The following is a 15695-nucleotide window of genomic DNA, read 5'->3' as shown; positions in this document are numbered from 1 at the left end:
AATTTTTTGCTAGTAACTATAAAAATGTGGTAAATACGCTTATAGGTAAATTTTTGTATGCATCTCTATTTAAAGTTCTTAAAAGTGGTTTAAATGGTAGGCATGTTTAATGTGGGTTTTTGCCAAATTATCTTCTAGGAAATATTGCTTATTTATACAGCAGCAGGAGAGTTTATTTTTCCTCCCACAACCTCCCCAGCACTGGCTAAAAACATAAACTTTGCCAGATTCATAAGTGAAAACATGTACGCTGAATTTTTAATTGATATTGATTTAAACATTTTTATTGTTCACTTAGTTTCTACATGGTTTGTTTGAGCTTAATCCTCTGCCCATTTTTCTACTTAAGTGTTTAAATTTTTTGATGACACATATGAGTTCTTAATACATTTGGGATATTAATCCTTTCTCTGCCAGGTATATTAAACTTTGTCACTTACCCTTTACTTTTGTTTTTGTTGGTTTTTTAAATTTTTATATAATCAAAGCACTCTTTTCTGTTTATGGTTCATTCTCTGATATACAATTATTAATGTCTATACTTAAAGGATTTAACTCATCTCTTTTGTGCCTCCTACAATAAAAATTCCTCATCTAAACAAAAGCAATAGCGTCTTTCTCAAAGGCAATTGTGAACATAAATAATTAAGGTAACTGTACTACTGTGCCTTTAAATAATAAAGCAACTTATTAAATGTCAATTATTAGCAGCCCTCAATACACGGCAGTTATTAGTACCACATGGCCATCAGTCGACAGTCTATCATTGTATGCAGGTAACCCGAGCAGATGTACTTGGGTGGGGGTGATACAGTTGGAAAAATCAAATGGACCACAGGAGATAGATGCTGTGATACAGATGTGCATTTCATATCCCTCAGCAGGTTCTGAAGCGCAGAACAGGCACGAGAAAGGCCCCAGACGGTGCGGGCTCTCTTACCTTAACTTACTCTTCCCCTTCTTCCAACTCAGTTTCTTTGTGCACCACCACTCTTGTGACCGACATGTCGGGGTGCTGCTCTCTGGCTTCCCTGATGGCCTGGGCCAGCGCCTGCCAGGGTCAGGAGAGAGCACTGTCAGCAGAGGAAGAGGATCCTTCTCAGGGGGAGCATCCATGCATACTGATCACCAGGGATTCCCCCTCAAGCCAAGATGGTTTTATTGCTTTATTTGAGGAAGCAGGAAGATTTGAAACGGGCTCGTGTTCATTTTAGAGAATGCTTCTCATTTCTTCAGTCCTCAATTCTCCTGTCCCTTTTGAATAATAATACATGTAGAAGAAACATGCTGGCTCTAAATTCCAGCCTTGCACTCACCAGAAGACTTGGTGAAAATGGATATTCTCTAACCTTAGTATTCCACCTCTAACCTGAGACTAATGCTAAGGTTATACAGATCATTTTATGGTTTGCTGTTAGGCCTGAAGGAATGACACGAAGTATCTAGCACAGGGCCTGCCCTGTACACTCAATTAATACTTGCTATTACCCAATTGCCTAAAACCCCAAGGTGCAGGACCAGGCCTCACTCATCTCTGCCCTCCTATGGTCTCAGTAATTGCTTGAGATAAAATGTTTGTTGACCTAAAATGGTGCAGGAAAAATACCTATACACTTCTAGGGCATAGAACAATTAAAACTGCAGCAACAATGACACACAATATGTAGAGCTGAAGACCAAATATAGATTAATCTTCTGGTTATAAAGTACAGATATCTATTTTATAGTTGAAAGGTGCAAAGGTTAATGGGTCTTTCTCAAGACCATCCCGCCAGTGGGATGCAGGGTGATGAACCCACTGGGTGCCCTTCCACTGGGCTGGGCTGTGTGGTAAAGCAGCTAGGTTTCTCTGTATTGTCTACGAGTGCTGTGGCAAAGTGAAAAGATCTTATTTTGTTTAAAGTTGTTTTGGGGAAAAGTAAAAGAAAATACCATGGAACAATACTTAAAATCTAGGACAGATCTCTAAAATATAAAAGAAATTCTACTGGGCTAGAGAGCACCATAACTCATAAGAAAAAGATGCATTTAAAAACAGCAGTGCAATTTTTCCTGTTGCTCTGTCACCTTAGGGGACAACTGCATTTCTTGTTTGGAATATAGTTTCTGCCAGCTGGAAGGTTACTGAGTAAAACTCTGAGCCTATTCTACAAAAAAAGGTAAATCTACAAAAAAAATTGTTTTTACATCAAAAAACTTTTGCACAGAAGATTGGAAGATACTTGAAAGTGCTTAAATTTCTACTAGGGAACAAATTCTGGTGACTCACCTATGTCAGGATAAGAGAGAACTCAGACGGGGGACCAGCTTCCAATCTGAGCAGAGGCACAACTGTTTGTCAGATGGGAAGAGCAGGGAGACTGAAGGGCGAGAGTGGAGTGGGGAGACCTCATCTCAGAGAGTGCTTCCGAGTACTGTCTGAGGTGTCAATGGGGAAGGGAGGAGTACAGGAGTGCGGCTCTCCATGTGTGATAGTGTGTTTGAAGGGAAGACGGAGACTGGGATGATCAAACCTGTCTGGTGTGGAATCCCAACTGGGAAGAACACGCTCTGATGGGAGCCAAAGGTCGCTTATAGGCAACTTATCAGATACGTCGACTTTATGTTGGCTCCAAAGGCCTACCTACATCCAAGCAGTGTAATTGTTAAAAGCAAAAATATAAATGATGCTTATGGGACAGTAACACGTGTGAAACATGCTTTAATTAGAAGAATAGTAGGTAAAACTGAAAACTGCTTTAATCATCTCCAAACACAGGTGAAAGCAGTTTGCCATTAGTTCCTTTCATTCCATATATCAGTATAGATATTAATACTGCAAAATGTTGATTATGGCAACAATAAAGACTGGAAAAACCATCACATCGTATTGACAAACTGAGAAGGTATTTTATTAGAACGGGGTTTTGCTCAGTAACCTTCCAGCTGACAGGTGACAGCTGACACGGAGGAGCAACTTCGGTGTTGTTTGCATCTCCCCAGTTTAGAGCTGAGTGTGCCAGGGCTGGTACAGGGTGAAGACATGCAAAGCAAGCTTCTCTAAAAGCACACTCTTTAATTTGCCAGCAAGAAAGAGATTCTCTTTTTCCTATCTTGCTCAGATGAAGGGTTCTCTTCCACTATTAAGATTTCTTTAATATAGGCAAGGAGCTGGAAAAGGTGTCAATGATACTAAAGTCACTACATGATCAATATCAGTTTTTGGCAGAGAACTGATTTCCCTCCTTTAATATTAAACAGCTCTGTCGCCTCATTACAGGCTTTAAGGAGAATGTGAACTTGTAAGCTTCTGGTGATGGGCATGTCGAAAGCCAAAATTATATTTAGTCAAAAAAGTTTATTCCATCTTATAATTAGACATGAGAAGTTATGAAAAAGTTAAAATCTCTATTCTTGCCATTGGATACCTGACCTTGGATTTAAAACAGGCTGAAGCCCATCATACAAATGGGTGCATGTCCTGGAAGCAACAGTTAATGCCGCAGTGGTGTCATAACTGTTTTCTAATGTGAGTTAGGACCAGATGCATTTTGGTATTAACATTTCAGACTGTGTTTTTACTATTTGCCTTTCAGAAACAGTACTGCCTGGATTTGAGTTTTCGGTTAAAATAAGCCAAAAGAAAAAAGAGTGCACACAAAATAAAAGCAGAGGGCGACCGCTAAGGGGAAAAGTGGCATCTAAAGGTCAGCAGAGACAGAGATGAAAAAAAACAAAGGCTGGGAGAAGATCCTGATTTTCATTTTCCACCAAGCCAAAGAATGTGGGCTCCTGCCTAGCATGCTGCAGGAATCCAACAAATGCTTGTTGAGTGAGAGTCCCAGAGCAAAAGAGCAAGAATAGGTTTGCTCCAACTTAAGGTCAAAGGAACTCAACAGTGTACCAGTGAACAGAGCAGAAAAAATCCTCTGCACAGGAATTGGAGGCTTGGTTCCCCATAGGTAATTCACTTCCAGTGGTAAACAGGCATGTGTACTGGTCATCTACTAGGAATCTGTACTCTTAAGTCAAAATTCAGAGTCAGGGCAACCCTTTAACTTCTAATAATTCAAGAGAATGAAAAAATACATATGAAACAGGTAAGAAAATCATGCCTACAAGGGTTTAAGAAAATAGTAATTGTCTTTGTAGGCATAGAAGAAATCTATTTCTCTTTGGTCACATATAGTGAGTCCTATTTTAAACAAGAAATTTTATTCTCTAAAATTCTCTTTGCTGAGGTTCAGCATTGTGTTTAAAGCTGGGTAACGAACATTTGTTCCAATTCTCCAGCTGGGACAGTCAATCGAGCATTTCTTTTCTTTTTCTTCAAGTTGTTATAAAAGGAAAACAGCTTGGTCTCCTTTAAAGCCAAGTTAAAAATCAACTCCGAAAACAAAACAAAAAATTATTATCATTCCTTCGGACTGCTGTCTAAAATTAAAGCTACTCTCAAAGTCTCTGGCGGTTCTATTCATCATCTGCTTTTAAAGTCATGCATTCTGCCCACCATTACAATGGAAGCATGATTCTTTGAAAAATTTTTTCTGAATACATGTGAATTTTCACTTTGTAAAAGACTTTAGATTACCTTCCCCGACTCCTCAATAATACTAATAAAACACCTAGTGGTAAATAGCCCAACTTTTCTAATGCTCAAAAAAATTTTTTTTAAAGTAGGCCAAGTCAAACTTAGTGGATTTTCATATTTTTTTGGAAGTCAGTGCCATTCATTTTTTAATAACTGATGACTTACCTTTAAACCAGGCCCACATGATACCTAATGGCTGCCAGGAATCCTATCAATTATTTTGACCCCAAAATACACGTTAAGCCAGTGGGAAATAAAGAGTAAGCTGTGCTTTATGCTGATCCAGTGTTAGGAAGGCTGAAAGGACAGATCGTGTCTAGGCTGCGAAGTACCTTTACGCCATGCTTAGAAGGTAGAATCAATGAGTCACTGGAAGAAGGGTCTGCCAAAAACAGGGATGTAACACAATGGCAGGCGCAAAAGTTAGAAAATAAACACAGTCAGTTTCAGAACCAGAACCTTTTTTACCTGGTCATGATCAATATCTGCATCTCCTGTGATCACGATGCGTTTCTCAATTCTTGTTTCAGATATCCCACCTTTTACAGTCTAAAGGTCATAGAGAAAAAGAAAGGGCAATCACTAAAGCATGTTTACACATAATCAGAGAAAACAGATGGTGGACACCAAGACCTTCTGATCATCATAAGGCAATGCACATTGAGTGGGGAAGACTGATATTCTGGAAAACTTTACTTTTAAGCTCAATGGAGAATCCTTTGTTAAAATGGTAGCATCCTTAAGTATTCCTCAATCGAAAGCAAGTTTAAAACTATAGTATCAAGAGTTAGGTGAGATTAAGAGGGAAGAGCTGCCATTCAATCCATATAGTCACGGAGACATTCCATTATAATTTCCTGAGCTTCTTCACTCCCAATTTGCCAATTTTTGAAAAGAATAAAAAGAAGAAATAATCGTTTGGTTTATATAAAGTTACAAGGAATTCTAACAATTTAGGTATCTTGTTTAGGTTTGGGAAATTGCTTAATGTTATCGTTTTCACTGCTTGATTTATCATACGAATCATGTGGTTTAGTGCAATAATAAAAAAAGGACTTGGATTTGGTTTAAGATATTAAGATGTGATAGGGTGCTATAAAGGTAGTCATTCAATGTTTGATTTGATTACAGTTTCTGCACATAGTTGTACATGTGGACATGGAGTAGGGCTGAACAAAGGCTGTGTGATGAGACCTGGAGGCGGGAACTCCTAGGTGAACTGCACACAGTTACTGGCTTGGAGCAAGCTAATAGAGCCTGGGGCATGACAGACACTGAAGAGATCATATGCCAGTGACATCCTAAAGAGACAGTGAGCAAAATCCACACATTGCTGAGAAAGCACATACCAACTTCTACACCTCTGATAAATTTACACATTATGTCACAAGTGACTTCACTTTACCATAAGAAACAAGGCTTATCACTAGGTCTTAATAATTGGATATATTTTAAAATGTACAGCAATACCATCTTGCATCTGTGACATATTTTTAATGTACAAAGGTTTTTTTGTTGAAATATGAGGTGAAGAAAGCACGAAAGATATGTTTAAGACCTTCAAGCACTAACCAAATGTGAAAAGTAGAAGCAAAAGGAAATACTTGAAAATAAGGCTGGAGAGAGAAATTTGATGACTTCGTTATGCATCAGAATCACATGGAGGGCTTCTTAAAACACACCCAAGGTTTCAGTAGGTCCGAAGTGGAGCCACAGTATTCACGCTTCTAGTTAGTCCCCAAGTGAGGCTGCCGCTGCTAGTCCAGAGACCGTACTTTGAGAATCACTGGTCATCTGGTATTAAACATTTAGAAAATGGTCTGGAAAAATGCCCCAAGTCAACATACAAGTATTTTAAATCAGTGAGGGAAAATTTACATTATTTGAACAAACTGTTGAAAATTCTGAATAAGTCTTCGCTCACTTGCTTCAGTTAAGTGGGCTCATTTGTACTTACCAGCCTTTTGTGCTTCCACTTTCATTAAATTCTCTCTGTTACAGCTAGTTGTCTTAGGTATAGCTACTCATAACATATTTTTACCCCCTTGTACTTTACAAAACTGCAATTTTATTTAAATACATTCGTCAATGAAGCCCAATTTCTTGGATACTTTAAATGTAGGCATTTTTATTCCACTGGCACTGTCTGTGTATCACTTTGAAGTGTGTACAGGAACAAAGAAACAATTAAGAAAAGATCCTGTTTGCAATGTACCATCCTCTCCCTAGGATTCCCCTGGATTGCTTTACCTTGGTGATGTGTGTGGTTGTTGTTGTCGACACGGACTCAGAAGTGATGGTTTGTGCGGTCAGTAACGTGCCCGAGTCACCACCAGCCCCGCCATCAATCTTTGGATAGTTGGGGGAAAAATACAAAGCAATGCTTAACGTCCATTATGTTTTCAGAAAAGACCCTTCCCCATCGAATATGCATCTTTTAAAATCTTTGCAGTTGGCAGAAGATGCTACCTGCCTTTGCATGTTTATAGTGGTAATTAACTGACCAGGAGACTGGCTAGCATTTAAAGAGAGTAAAGGCAAAGGCAAAATGCACATGGAGAAGCAAATCCCATACACAGGGAGAGAGAAAAAAGGAAGAGTGGAAGTAGAAGGTGGGACTAAAAGCTACAGGAGAGATTTTGACTGAAGGTTGTTTGTAGAAGCTCAAGGAAGAACTAGCGAATCAGGCAAAGAAGTTTACAGTGACCAGAAGTGCTGATTTTGTTGTTGTTTAAGCACAGGTGGGTAAAAATACACATTTTCTCAGATATCTAAGCAACAAAACCTGACTACAGTAGACTTAAACTTGCATGATTTCATTATTTCCTTATCTCTAGTAGACTTTTAAAAAATGACACTGTTCTACAATAGTTTGTGTTGTGAGCATATATATGGGGACATATATTTAAATACATATGCATATATGTGCTCTCTCTACATACATATATACCTCATATATAAATCCTATGATATATCTAAATAGGTTTTAACTTGTTTGCTTTAATACTAGAAAAGGTAGAAAGTTCTGGAATTTACTAGCAGAAATAATAAAGAAAATTACTATCCTAGTAGTTTATGTTAAGATCACCAACTGTATTTGCCTCCTGTTTCCTGAGACTGACACAAGGAAATAACCAGAAGCTCCTGAACCTTTTTTATTGTTTGTTAAGAGGAAATCTCTCCTGAACTTGGTTCATGCAATGTACTTTTTTATGAGGGCACTTACCATCACAGAAACACAGGAGTACGTGCCTTCCCACCACCCTCATTCATAAAAAACCTGTTTGTGCTTATGTGGGATCTATGCATATTATATACATTTAAGATAACATATCAAAAATAATTCTGAGGAATAGTTCACATATACATACATTAAACCTTTAAAAAAAAAAAGTAATCTGAGAGGGTAATCATCTGCCATTCTTCACCTTGGTACAATCTTACTATGAACACTAAGTTTCTCAGTTGAGTGAACAATTGTATAAATTTCGAAACCATTCCATTTTGAATGATACCTTCTTCTCTTTTACGTTACCCTTACGGTTAAGTATCTTAATGCTTACTTCAAATCTTTACAGAATCAATGTCTGATATCTAAAATCAAACCGACAAATCTGATAATTATTTAGACAGACGGTATTACATTTCCATAAGAATGATGAGATGTCTTCAGAAGATAATCTCACATGAAGAAGCAAAGATGTGTGTGCAGTGTGTAGACTTGCAAGCAAGAGTGAGTTGACTGGATCTGTCTTCATGGAGTTGAAGGGGGGAGGGTCTAAACCCTACAAATTACTTCATATCCAATAAACTTCATAAGATGATCAGTTTCCCAAGTGTGCACAAACATTCCTGGGCATATCAGGCCAGAAATGGCTTACAATAATATGAACAAGATTGGTACTGCCTGTCCTAAATGATCATATGTATGCTTTCCCCACATAATTACTGGGTCATCAATTTGATTGCAGCTCTCTATCTCAATCTAAGAAGCAACAGAGCAAATTATGTTGTTGAGGTTCAGTTATAGAACGGAGATATAAAAAGCGATGTCAAAGTCAGAAACATGTAAACTAGGACAAGACAGAATGAAAACAGAATCAGACTGAATAAAAAAAAGAACTCAAATAGTCCAAATCTAGAGCTTTAGTACCTGTGGAGACTCATATGTGATGGTTTTGGTCTCAGTTTGGACAATAGGGACTTCCTTGGTGGAGATTTCCGTCCTTTGTGAGGCATCAGAAATTGTTACCATCTCTGTTTTCACCACTGGTGGCTAAGGTGGAAAGGAAAGGAAAAATAAATTCTAGAGGTAATTATGAAAAGTGCTTAATGGAGCCTTCGAAAATAATTGTGAGAAATATATCCAAACACACACTCATGCACAAAAGAGTAGATGTAAATAATCTAAAACAAAACACTTTCCTTCAAATATCATATATACACACACACACACACACACACACATATATATATATGATCAGAATAAATTAACATAATGGCTGCATTAATTATGGTACGCTTCTTCAAATTACGATGGTCCCAAACTACTTACATGTCAAGCCTAGTGCACAATGATACATATATTTTAGCTTAGGGCAAGTAACGATAAAATTGAAAACAAAACAGAATGAACTACATGAAGTGACCTGCCTTGATTTTTACTGAAGTTTAAAGAACCACACGGTTTGTGTGAAGGTCCACTGCCTGTAACTAGCACACCATAGGTAGGTTAAGATTTGCTCTTTTCTCCCAAAAGCCCTTTCTGCCCTATTGACAAGAAAATTCCATTTTCAGAAGGAATATTTTTGAGTCTGACTGTTTTCAATTATACTTGTCTAAAATTTGCAGTGTTTCTTCTCTATTACATAAGTTAAACTGTTATATCTAGCACTAGTCCACCATCATTGCATTAATGCTTTGAACAATTAAAAACTTTAAAGGAGAGGTTCACAGCCTATTAACACTGCAGTCTGCTGACCATGTATGTCTAATACAGCACCAGCCTATACTACTACCAAAATATGACAGTAGTTTCTCTGAGAGAAAATTCTCAAGTGTAATTATTTAAAGAGGAACAACTGTATATAAATGAGGAAAATGGTTCAGAGCATTCCAAGACTCTCGAAATGTCTTCTCTGAAGTGAAACAGGCATTTTTTAAAGTAACATAAAAATTAAATGGATAAAAATCCATTTAATTATTTCAAGACAAAGTCACTTCAAGATTTCCAGCCCATCAAAGAGAACAAATATGGATAATTCCTACATGGTGGGCATTTAGTTTTAAAATCAAGAACATTCGCCCTCCCTTAGCATAACTAAAACTGCATCTAGAGACCAAGACTTAATCTAAGAGGAGTGTGGAAAGCTCTCTTTCTTATAGAGAAAAAAGAAAAGACTCATATCCACAATACATGATCGACTTGCGAATAATCCAGAATTGATGATAGGACAGAAAAGAAGAGTAATCTCTTATGAAACAGTCTAGCCTCTGCTGCCTAAAAGGAAAGAAAAGGCTCTAACCAAACCATACAATCCCTGGAACCTAAAAACAGAAATCACGGTGGTATTCAAGAAATACTGTTTTCATCACTGCCAGATGTTGAATTCAGAGCACCATGGTAATCAGAGCCTGCTGCCACTTCTAAAAATCTTAAATTGAAGAGAGAATGAGCCAAAAAGTCAAACCCAGTCATGACGACGGCAGCACACACACTCAGTGACCACTTTTCAACAACACATACACAATTTTCTAATTAAATCGACGAAAAAGCCGTTTAGTAGGAGGAAGCAGTGCAACTGAAGACGAAAAGCTGAAAACATCCAGAACATGCAAAGAAAAATTCGAGAGTGAAGCAAGAATGAAAAGATGACGTGGTGATGGTGGGAAAGTTTATGGTCAGGTGATCCAGTGGCGGTAAAGCAGCTAGCAACCATGCCCGCGCTCGCAGAAAATCTACACAGCAGTGCTCCCCGCTTCCTCCCATGAGACATCAAAATCAGAATCTTGTTGAAAAAGCCGAAGGAGAATTGGGTGGACAGGAGAAGAAGAAAGGCAGGTGTTGTCCACCTGAGAAAGAGCTCCAGAGTTTAGCTCCCGCTTGAGTCTCCCATTTACCTCTGAACAACAAATAATTTGTGGCAAAACATCAATGTCAACATGAGACACCTCTCCGTTAACTTTATGTTGCTCGTCCTCTGTTTCTTCACTCATGTCTTGCTTAATAGCGCCTTCGTGTACACTCTTCTCTGCAGATATCTTTGGGGCAACTACAATTTCCTGGGTCACTGTCTCTACTGTGCTGACACTGGCACCTGCTCGTTTGCCTGGGCTGGCTTCTGGCACTGGTTCCTCCCTCTCTACTACCTTGGCTGCTCGGCCGGCTTCTTCCTCCACCTCTTCTTCATACTCCTCCTGCTCTTCCTTTATGGTGTCCTCGGTTGCGCGGTGGTGGGGCCGGTACTCTCCCACGTCTTCCTCCTCCTCGCTCTCACTGCTGCTGCTGCTCTCAGAAGACAGGGAGGTGGAGTCTTTCTGCGTCAGGGGCTCCACCTTACGGATCACCCCGGGACCACTCCCAGGTGATATCTCTTTACCGTTCATTTCTTCAGTGATTACTTTTTCGTCTTTCCCAACCTCTGCCTGCTTCTTCTCCTCCACTACATTCAGAGTCTCATGTGAACTCTGCACAAAAAAAATGGATGAGGGAAAACAAAAATATATGAATAAATGAAAATGATGGAAACCAAAATTAACTGATGGCAGGCTCATGTAATGGAGAAAAGCAAAGATGATTATGATGGCTGACTGAAAGGGAAGCAGGGAAAACGTGAGGGTCGTCAGAAGCATCGAGCAATGGTGTTAAATGGAAAAGGGGGAGGACCTTCGCAGCATCGCTGGCTCCAGTGCAAGGCCCTTCTGGCTCGGGGGCGCGTTTCTGCGGAACAAAAAGCAACCGAGGACACAAAATCAATAAAGAGTTACCTCAACACCCACCAAAACAAACATCTGACACTGCAAAGACAGAACAGTAAGAATCAACATCTACAAAAACCTTTGCTCAAGGTCACATAAGAGACAATCAAGACAAATGCAAAAAGCTTACAAAAAAGAAACAAAAACACAAAACAGCCAGCATCCTCCCAAAGAAATAAAGTGTTTTTATGAAAGTTATACCTATAAGCTCTACTTACATAGTTGACAAGGTAGGGAAAAAAAACTGGAATTACACTAAGCTTATCGATTATTTTAAAGTATAAATTCTGAAACTTATAAAACCTATTCATCAAACAGTTTTGACTTTAATCAGACTATACAGCCTGTCTGAAACCCTGATTCCTAAATAAATATAGTATTACTAAGAGAGAACCTTTATTTTCTGCCGGCTCATTTAAAAAACAGCTTTAACTTGTTTTTTATAGTTGGTCTCAGATAACTATTAACATAAAAATAGTTGTTCCAAAAATGGAATGGGAAGGAATAATACATATAATCTATAATACATCCCAAACTGTACTACAGATCAGCAAAAGGGATATTATATAATATTAGGGTGGAAGTCAACAACGACCCCAAGTGTTTTCTCTTTGAGTTTAGCCTCTTCTCTAGCATCTTTGAAAACTGAAATGAACCAACTTTATATGGAGATGCTCACTCCTGATCCCTGCAGACATCTACTTCTTGGGAGTAAATCTAGTTAAGTAGTATAGTACCTAAATGTTCACTAAGCCATCAGAAGATGCCTGAAAGACATTTAAGGCTTTGAATACTTTTAATTCTGCAAAGCATACTTAGAGCTTCTATACTTGGTTGAGGCTTTACCTCCACATATTAACAACTCTCAATCTGAGCTGGTTTAAATGATTCTCTGAATTTAGGCAGATTTTTCTGGAGGAGAGGGGTAAGGAGGCACCCAAAAGAAGCAAGAGAAACATCCAATCTTTTTCTTTTCCTTATGTTCAAATTCAGTCATTATTTCTTAAATGTTTCTCCCAGGAAGAATTAATTTCACCAATGAAATTGGTGAAAGCACTGAGTGGAAGGGTTCCTGAATATTTGAAAAATAAAAATCACTCTCATATGTGGCTTTTAAAAACAGGGGAAACAAAGTAAAATGCACCTCAAGCAACTGTGAGAAGGGCGAGGAAGAAAGCTTTTCAGGAGCATTATAGTTCACAACAGTGCCCTCTGCTGTCCAAGTGGTGGCTGTCATGCTATCAGAAAAGCCCTTTTCACTAAACAAAATTGATGTTATCTCCTCTTCTAGGCTCTAGAGAGGTCAGAAAAGGAAGAGCAAAGAATTAACAATAAGCCAGACCAGACAGCAGTGACCTATTAAAAGAAAGGAGAGGTTACACAAGAAAAAAAAAATCACAGAATAGCATAAATTGAAAGAAAGGTGAGCATACTGAAAGATTCTGTAGCAGGCACATGTGGTGGTTTATCCGAATACCAGCTTTCCATTCTGCTTGAGACTCTTTGATAGCTCTAATCTATGGAAACCAACTAAAACTCCTTGGTCTGTCACTAAAGCTTTAATCACAAACACTGTTTTGTCTATTTCTGAGGCAGCTTTGTGGCATGAGCCTCTGTCTGCACAGGGGCCCCTACACTTGAATCGCCCATTCCTGTGTCCTAGCTTTGGTGACGCTACCTGCCTGTCTCCAATGCCGTTCCCTTACGTACTCTGGGCCTTGCCAATTTTGTCATCTCTCTGAGGTCCACTTAATGTCCCATATTTCATGTACAGCCTTCCCCAACCATTCCAGCTCCTAGATCCTTTCCCTTCTCCACACCACTTTAACTGTACAGTAAGTGCTGTGACAGCGACTCACAGAAATCCCCTCAGACATGCTAAATATGGTGTGGAATGAAGAAAACAGTACTTGTTTTTTTCCAATAACAAACAGGTAAAGAAAAGAATTCTAAATAGGAAGACAAACTCAGGTGAAAACTCAGTGAGCCATGTTAAAATCATCTGTCCCTGCAAAACTAGTAAGGCAAATTTAATCTTTACGTTTCTGGCCCTAAAGCAATGGTCCCTACCTGCCTAGTAGGGCACAGCAGGAAAGCTGGGGACTGTCCCAGGTACCTGGAATGCCAACAGCAAAGAGTCACCGTGAAGCTTCGCCTCATGTCAGAAGTATGCAGGTGTACTTCCTAATAAGCCCACTGCTCAGAGACCTTGATGAAAGAGTGACTGGGATGCCCCTTGGGACGGTGTACTAGGAGCAGTGAGGAATAGGGACAGTGAGATGAAGAGGGCTCGAGCATTCACAATATTCAGGAGAGAAAAAAACGCTAATGGACTAATTCAGCTTAATTACAATCTCCATAATTACACCACCCTTGGGGGTTGAGTGGGTGGAGAGGGTGTCCTTCCAAGTAAGAGATCACCGGGGAGTTTAAATAAGTGTCATGCATTTAATTATTCAATAAAATATCTTCAAAAATATCTTAAAACTATAGTCATGTAATCTCTACACTCTTGAGAGATTACACGAATTTAAATGTGCCATAATTCTCCCAACACATAAGAGGATATACGGTAGAGTTATTTACCTAGTAAAGACTAAGTGATCTGGTTTCCAATTTTCTGCTCTATTCTCAAAATTATTCGTATTCAAACTAAAACCACTTTGAAAGTTTGATGTATTTAAACGAGAAACTACTATTTTTTTTTTAAATATATAAATCTCTAAACTCATATTATAGAAATTTGGAAAATTTGGTCAAATTACACTCTTATACATAATTGTTTATTTCACATTTCATTAAGGATTATAATTTAAAGATAATCAAGAAACCCTGCAAAATCAGTAGCAAAATGAAGATGCAACAAAGATGTAAATTTATAAGATATTCTGCTAAAAACCAAAACACTCCAGTAGACTTAACTGCTCACACTCTGTCAACTAATAGTAGTGATACGTTATTTGCTGGGAGGTGGGGGGCAAGCGAATACATTGCCAAATGGTCAATAAGTGTTGGGTGAGCAGATGAATGGATGATTGCAGTTACAATAATCCATATGTATGTCAAATATGTATTTTCCTTCATGTGCTGGAGAGGGAAAAAAATAAGAAAAAAGCAGTAACTTCAAGTGCAGATAAACCATTTAGAAGCTTAATAGTGGGTAAACTCCAGATTTAAATTTCACGTAATGTCACTTTAGTGGAGCTTCTACGACATCATATTTTATATTGTACATTTCCAAACCATGACATCCAGAAAAGCGATAATTTTAAACATCTTCACCAAAGTTTCCTACTGCAAAAAGTACAAGAACATTACATTGATCAAATATACCATTTGACATGCTTCTAGAGGATAAAGTTTTAAAAATATATATTTTAAAATGTGATATTAAAGTCATTTCACACAGAGTCTAATTGGCTATGGGATTTCACACTAACATTTAGAGTATATAAATATGCCATTTGGTTTAGCTTTATGACATTATCTTTCTCATTTGCAGCATTCTGGAAATATTTCACCTCAACTACATCTCAAATTCCAGTAGGACAAGACTTCATTTTCCATTTAGTTTGCCTCTTCTCCTACCCCACTGTATGTTCTGATGAATAATGGTCTCTACTGATTAAGAAAATCAGAATTTTGTGGAAACACTTTTTCGTTATTACTGATCTTTGTTCTCAATAATATCTCCTGTAATCCATTCCTCATCCAGCCAGCATCAGAAGGATGCTTGTCAGATCCAAAGGATTATGTCACTATCCAGTTTAAAGCAATTCAATTGGCGTCCCACCACTCCTGTAATACAATTCCAAACTGTCGATGTGGTCTTTAGGACCCTGACAGGATCTGGGGTCTGACCTCATTGACCGGTCCTAAACCCTTCTCATTTGGTCATTCAGTTCCTTTAACTAGTTCCTGCCTTGGGGCTGTTGCATTTGCTCTTTCTTACACATGGAAAAACTGTCACCTTGCCATCACTTAAGGTCTCAACTCAAATGCTAGCTCTTCCTGACCACACAGTTCAGCAGCCTTACCCCATCAACTTCCAACACAACACTGTTATTCCATTTTCTTAACACTTCCTTCTTAGTACCTCAAATTTTCTAATTACCAATTTATATGTCCAATGTCTATCTCCGATAGA

General features: G+C 38.4%; 1 protein-coding gene across 11 annotated transcripts in view; it reads right to left on the bottom strand.

Moving 5' to 3' along the window:
• The window catches only part of EPB41L2 (erythrocyte membrane protein band 4.1 like 2), a 203574-nt gene that overhangs the window by 16141 nt on the left and 171738 nt on the right, over window positions 1-15695 (bottom strand). For 4 of the 11 annotated variants that reach the window (XM_023529813.1, XM_023529816.1, XM_011358712.2 and 1 more), the window contains 5 exons: window positions 10691-11257; window positions 8724-8846; window positions 6821-6919; window positions 5039-5119; window positions 941-1051 (listed from right to left, as the gene is read on the bottom strand). In XM_023529813.1, coding sequence (XP_023385581.1) covers window positions 947-1051; window positions 5039-5119; window positions 6821-6919; window positions 8724-8846; window positions 10691-11257 — 975 coding nt within the window. In that variant the 3' untranslated portion in view covers window positions 941-946. Of the gene's footprint in view, window positions 1-940; window positions 1052-5038; window positions 5120-6820; window positions 6920-8723; window positions 8847-10690; window positions 11258-11456; window positions 11511-12692; window positions 12843-15695 lie in introns of all 11 variants that reach the window. The other 7 variants (XM_023529810.1, XM_011358707.2, XM_023529811.1 and 4 more) reach the window with 4 other exon arrangements.

The sequence above is a fragment of the Pteropus vampyrus genome, unplaced genomic scaffold (genome assembly GCF_000151845.1).
Source record: "Pteropus vampyrus isolate Shadow unplaced genomic scaffold, Pvam_2.0 Scaffold43, whole genome shotgun sequence".
Classification (NCBI taxonomy): Eukaryota; Metazoa; Chordata; class Mammalia; order Chiroptera; family Pteropodidae; genus Pteropus; species Pteropus vampyrus.
Note: the sequence above shows the minus strand (reverse complement) of the source record. Positions and strands in the feature narration are given on the sequence as shown.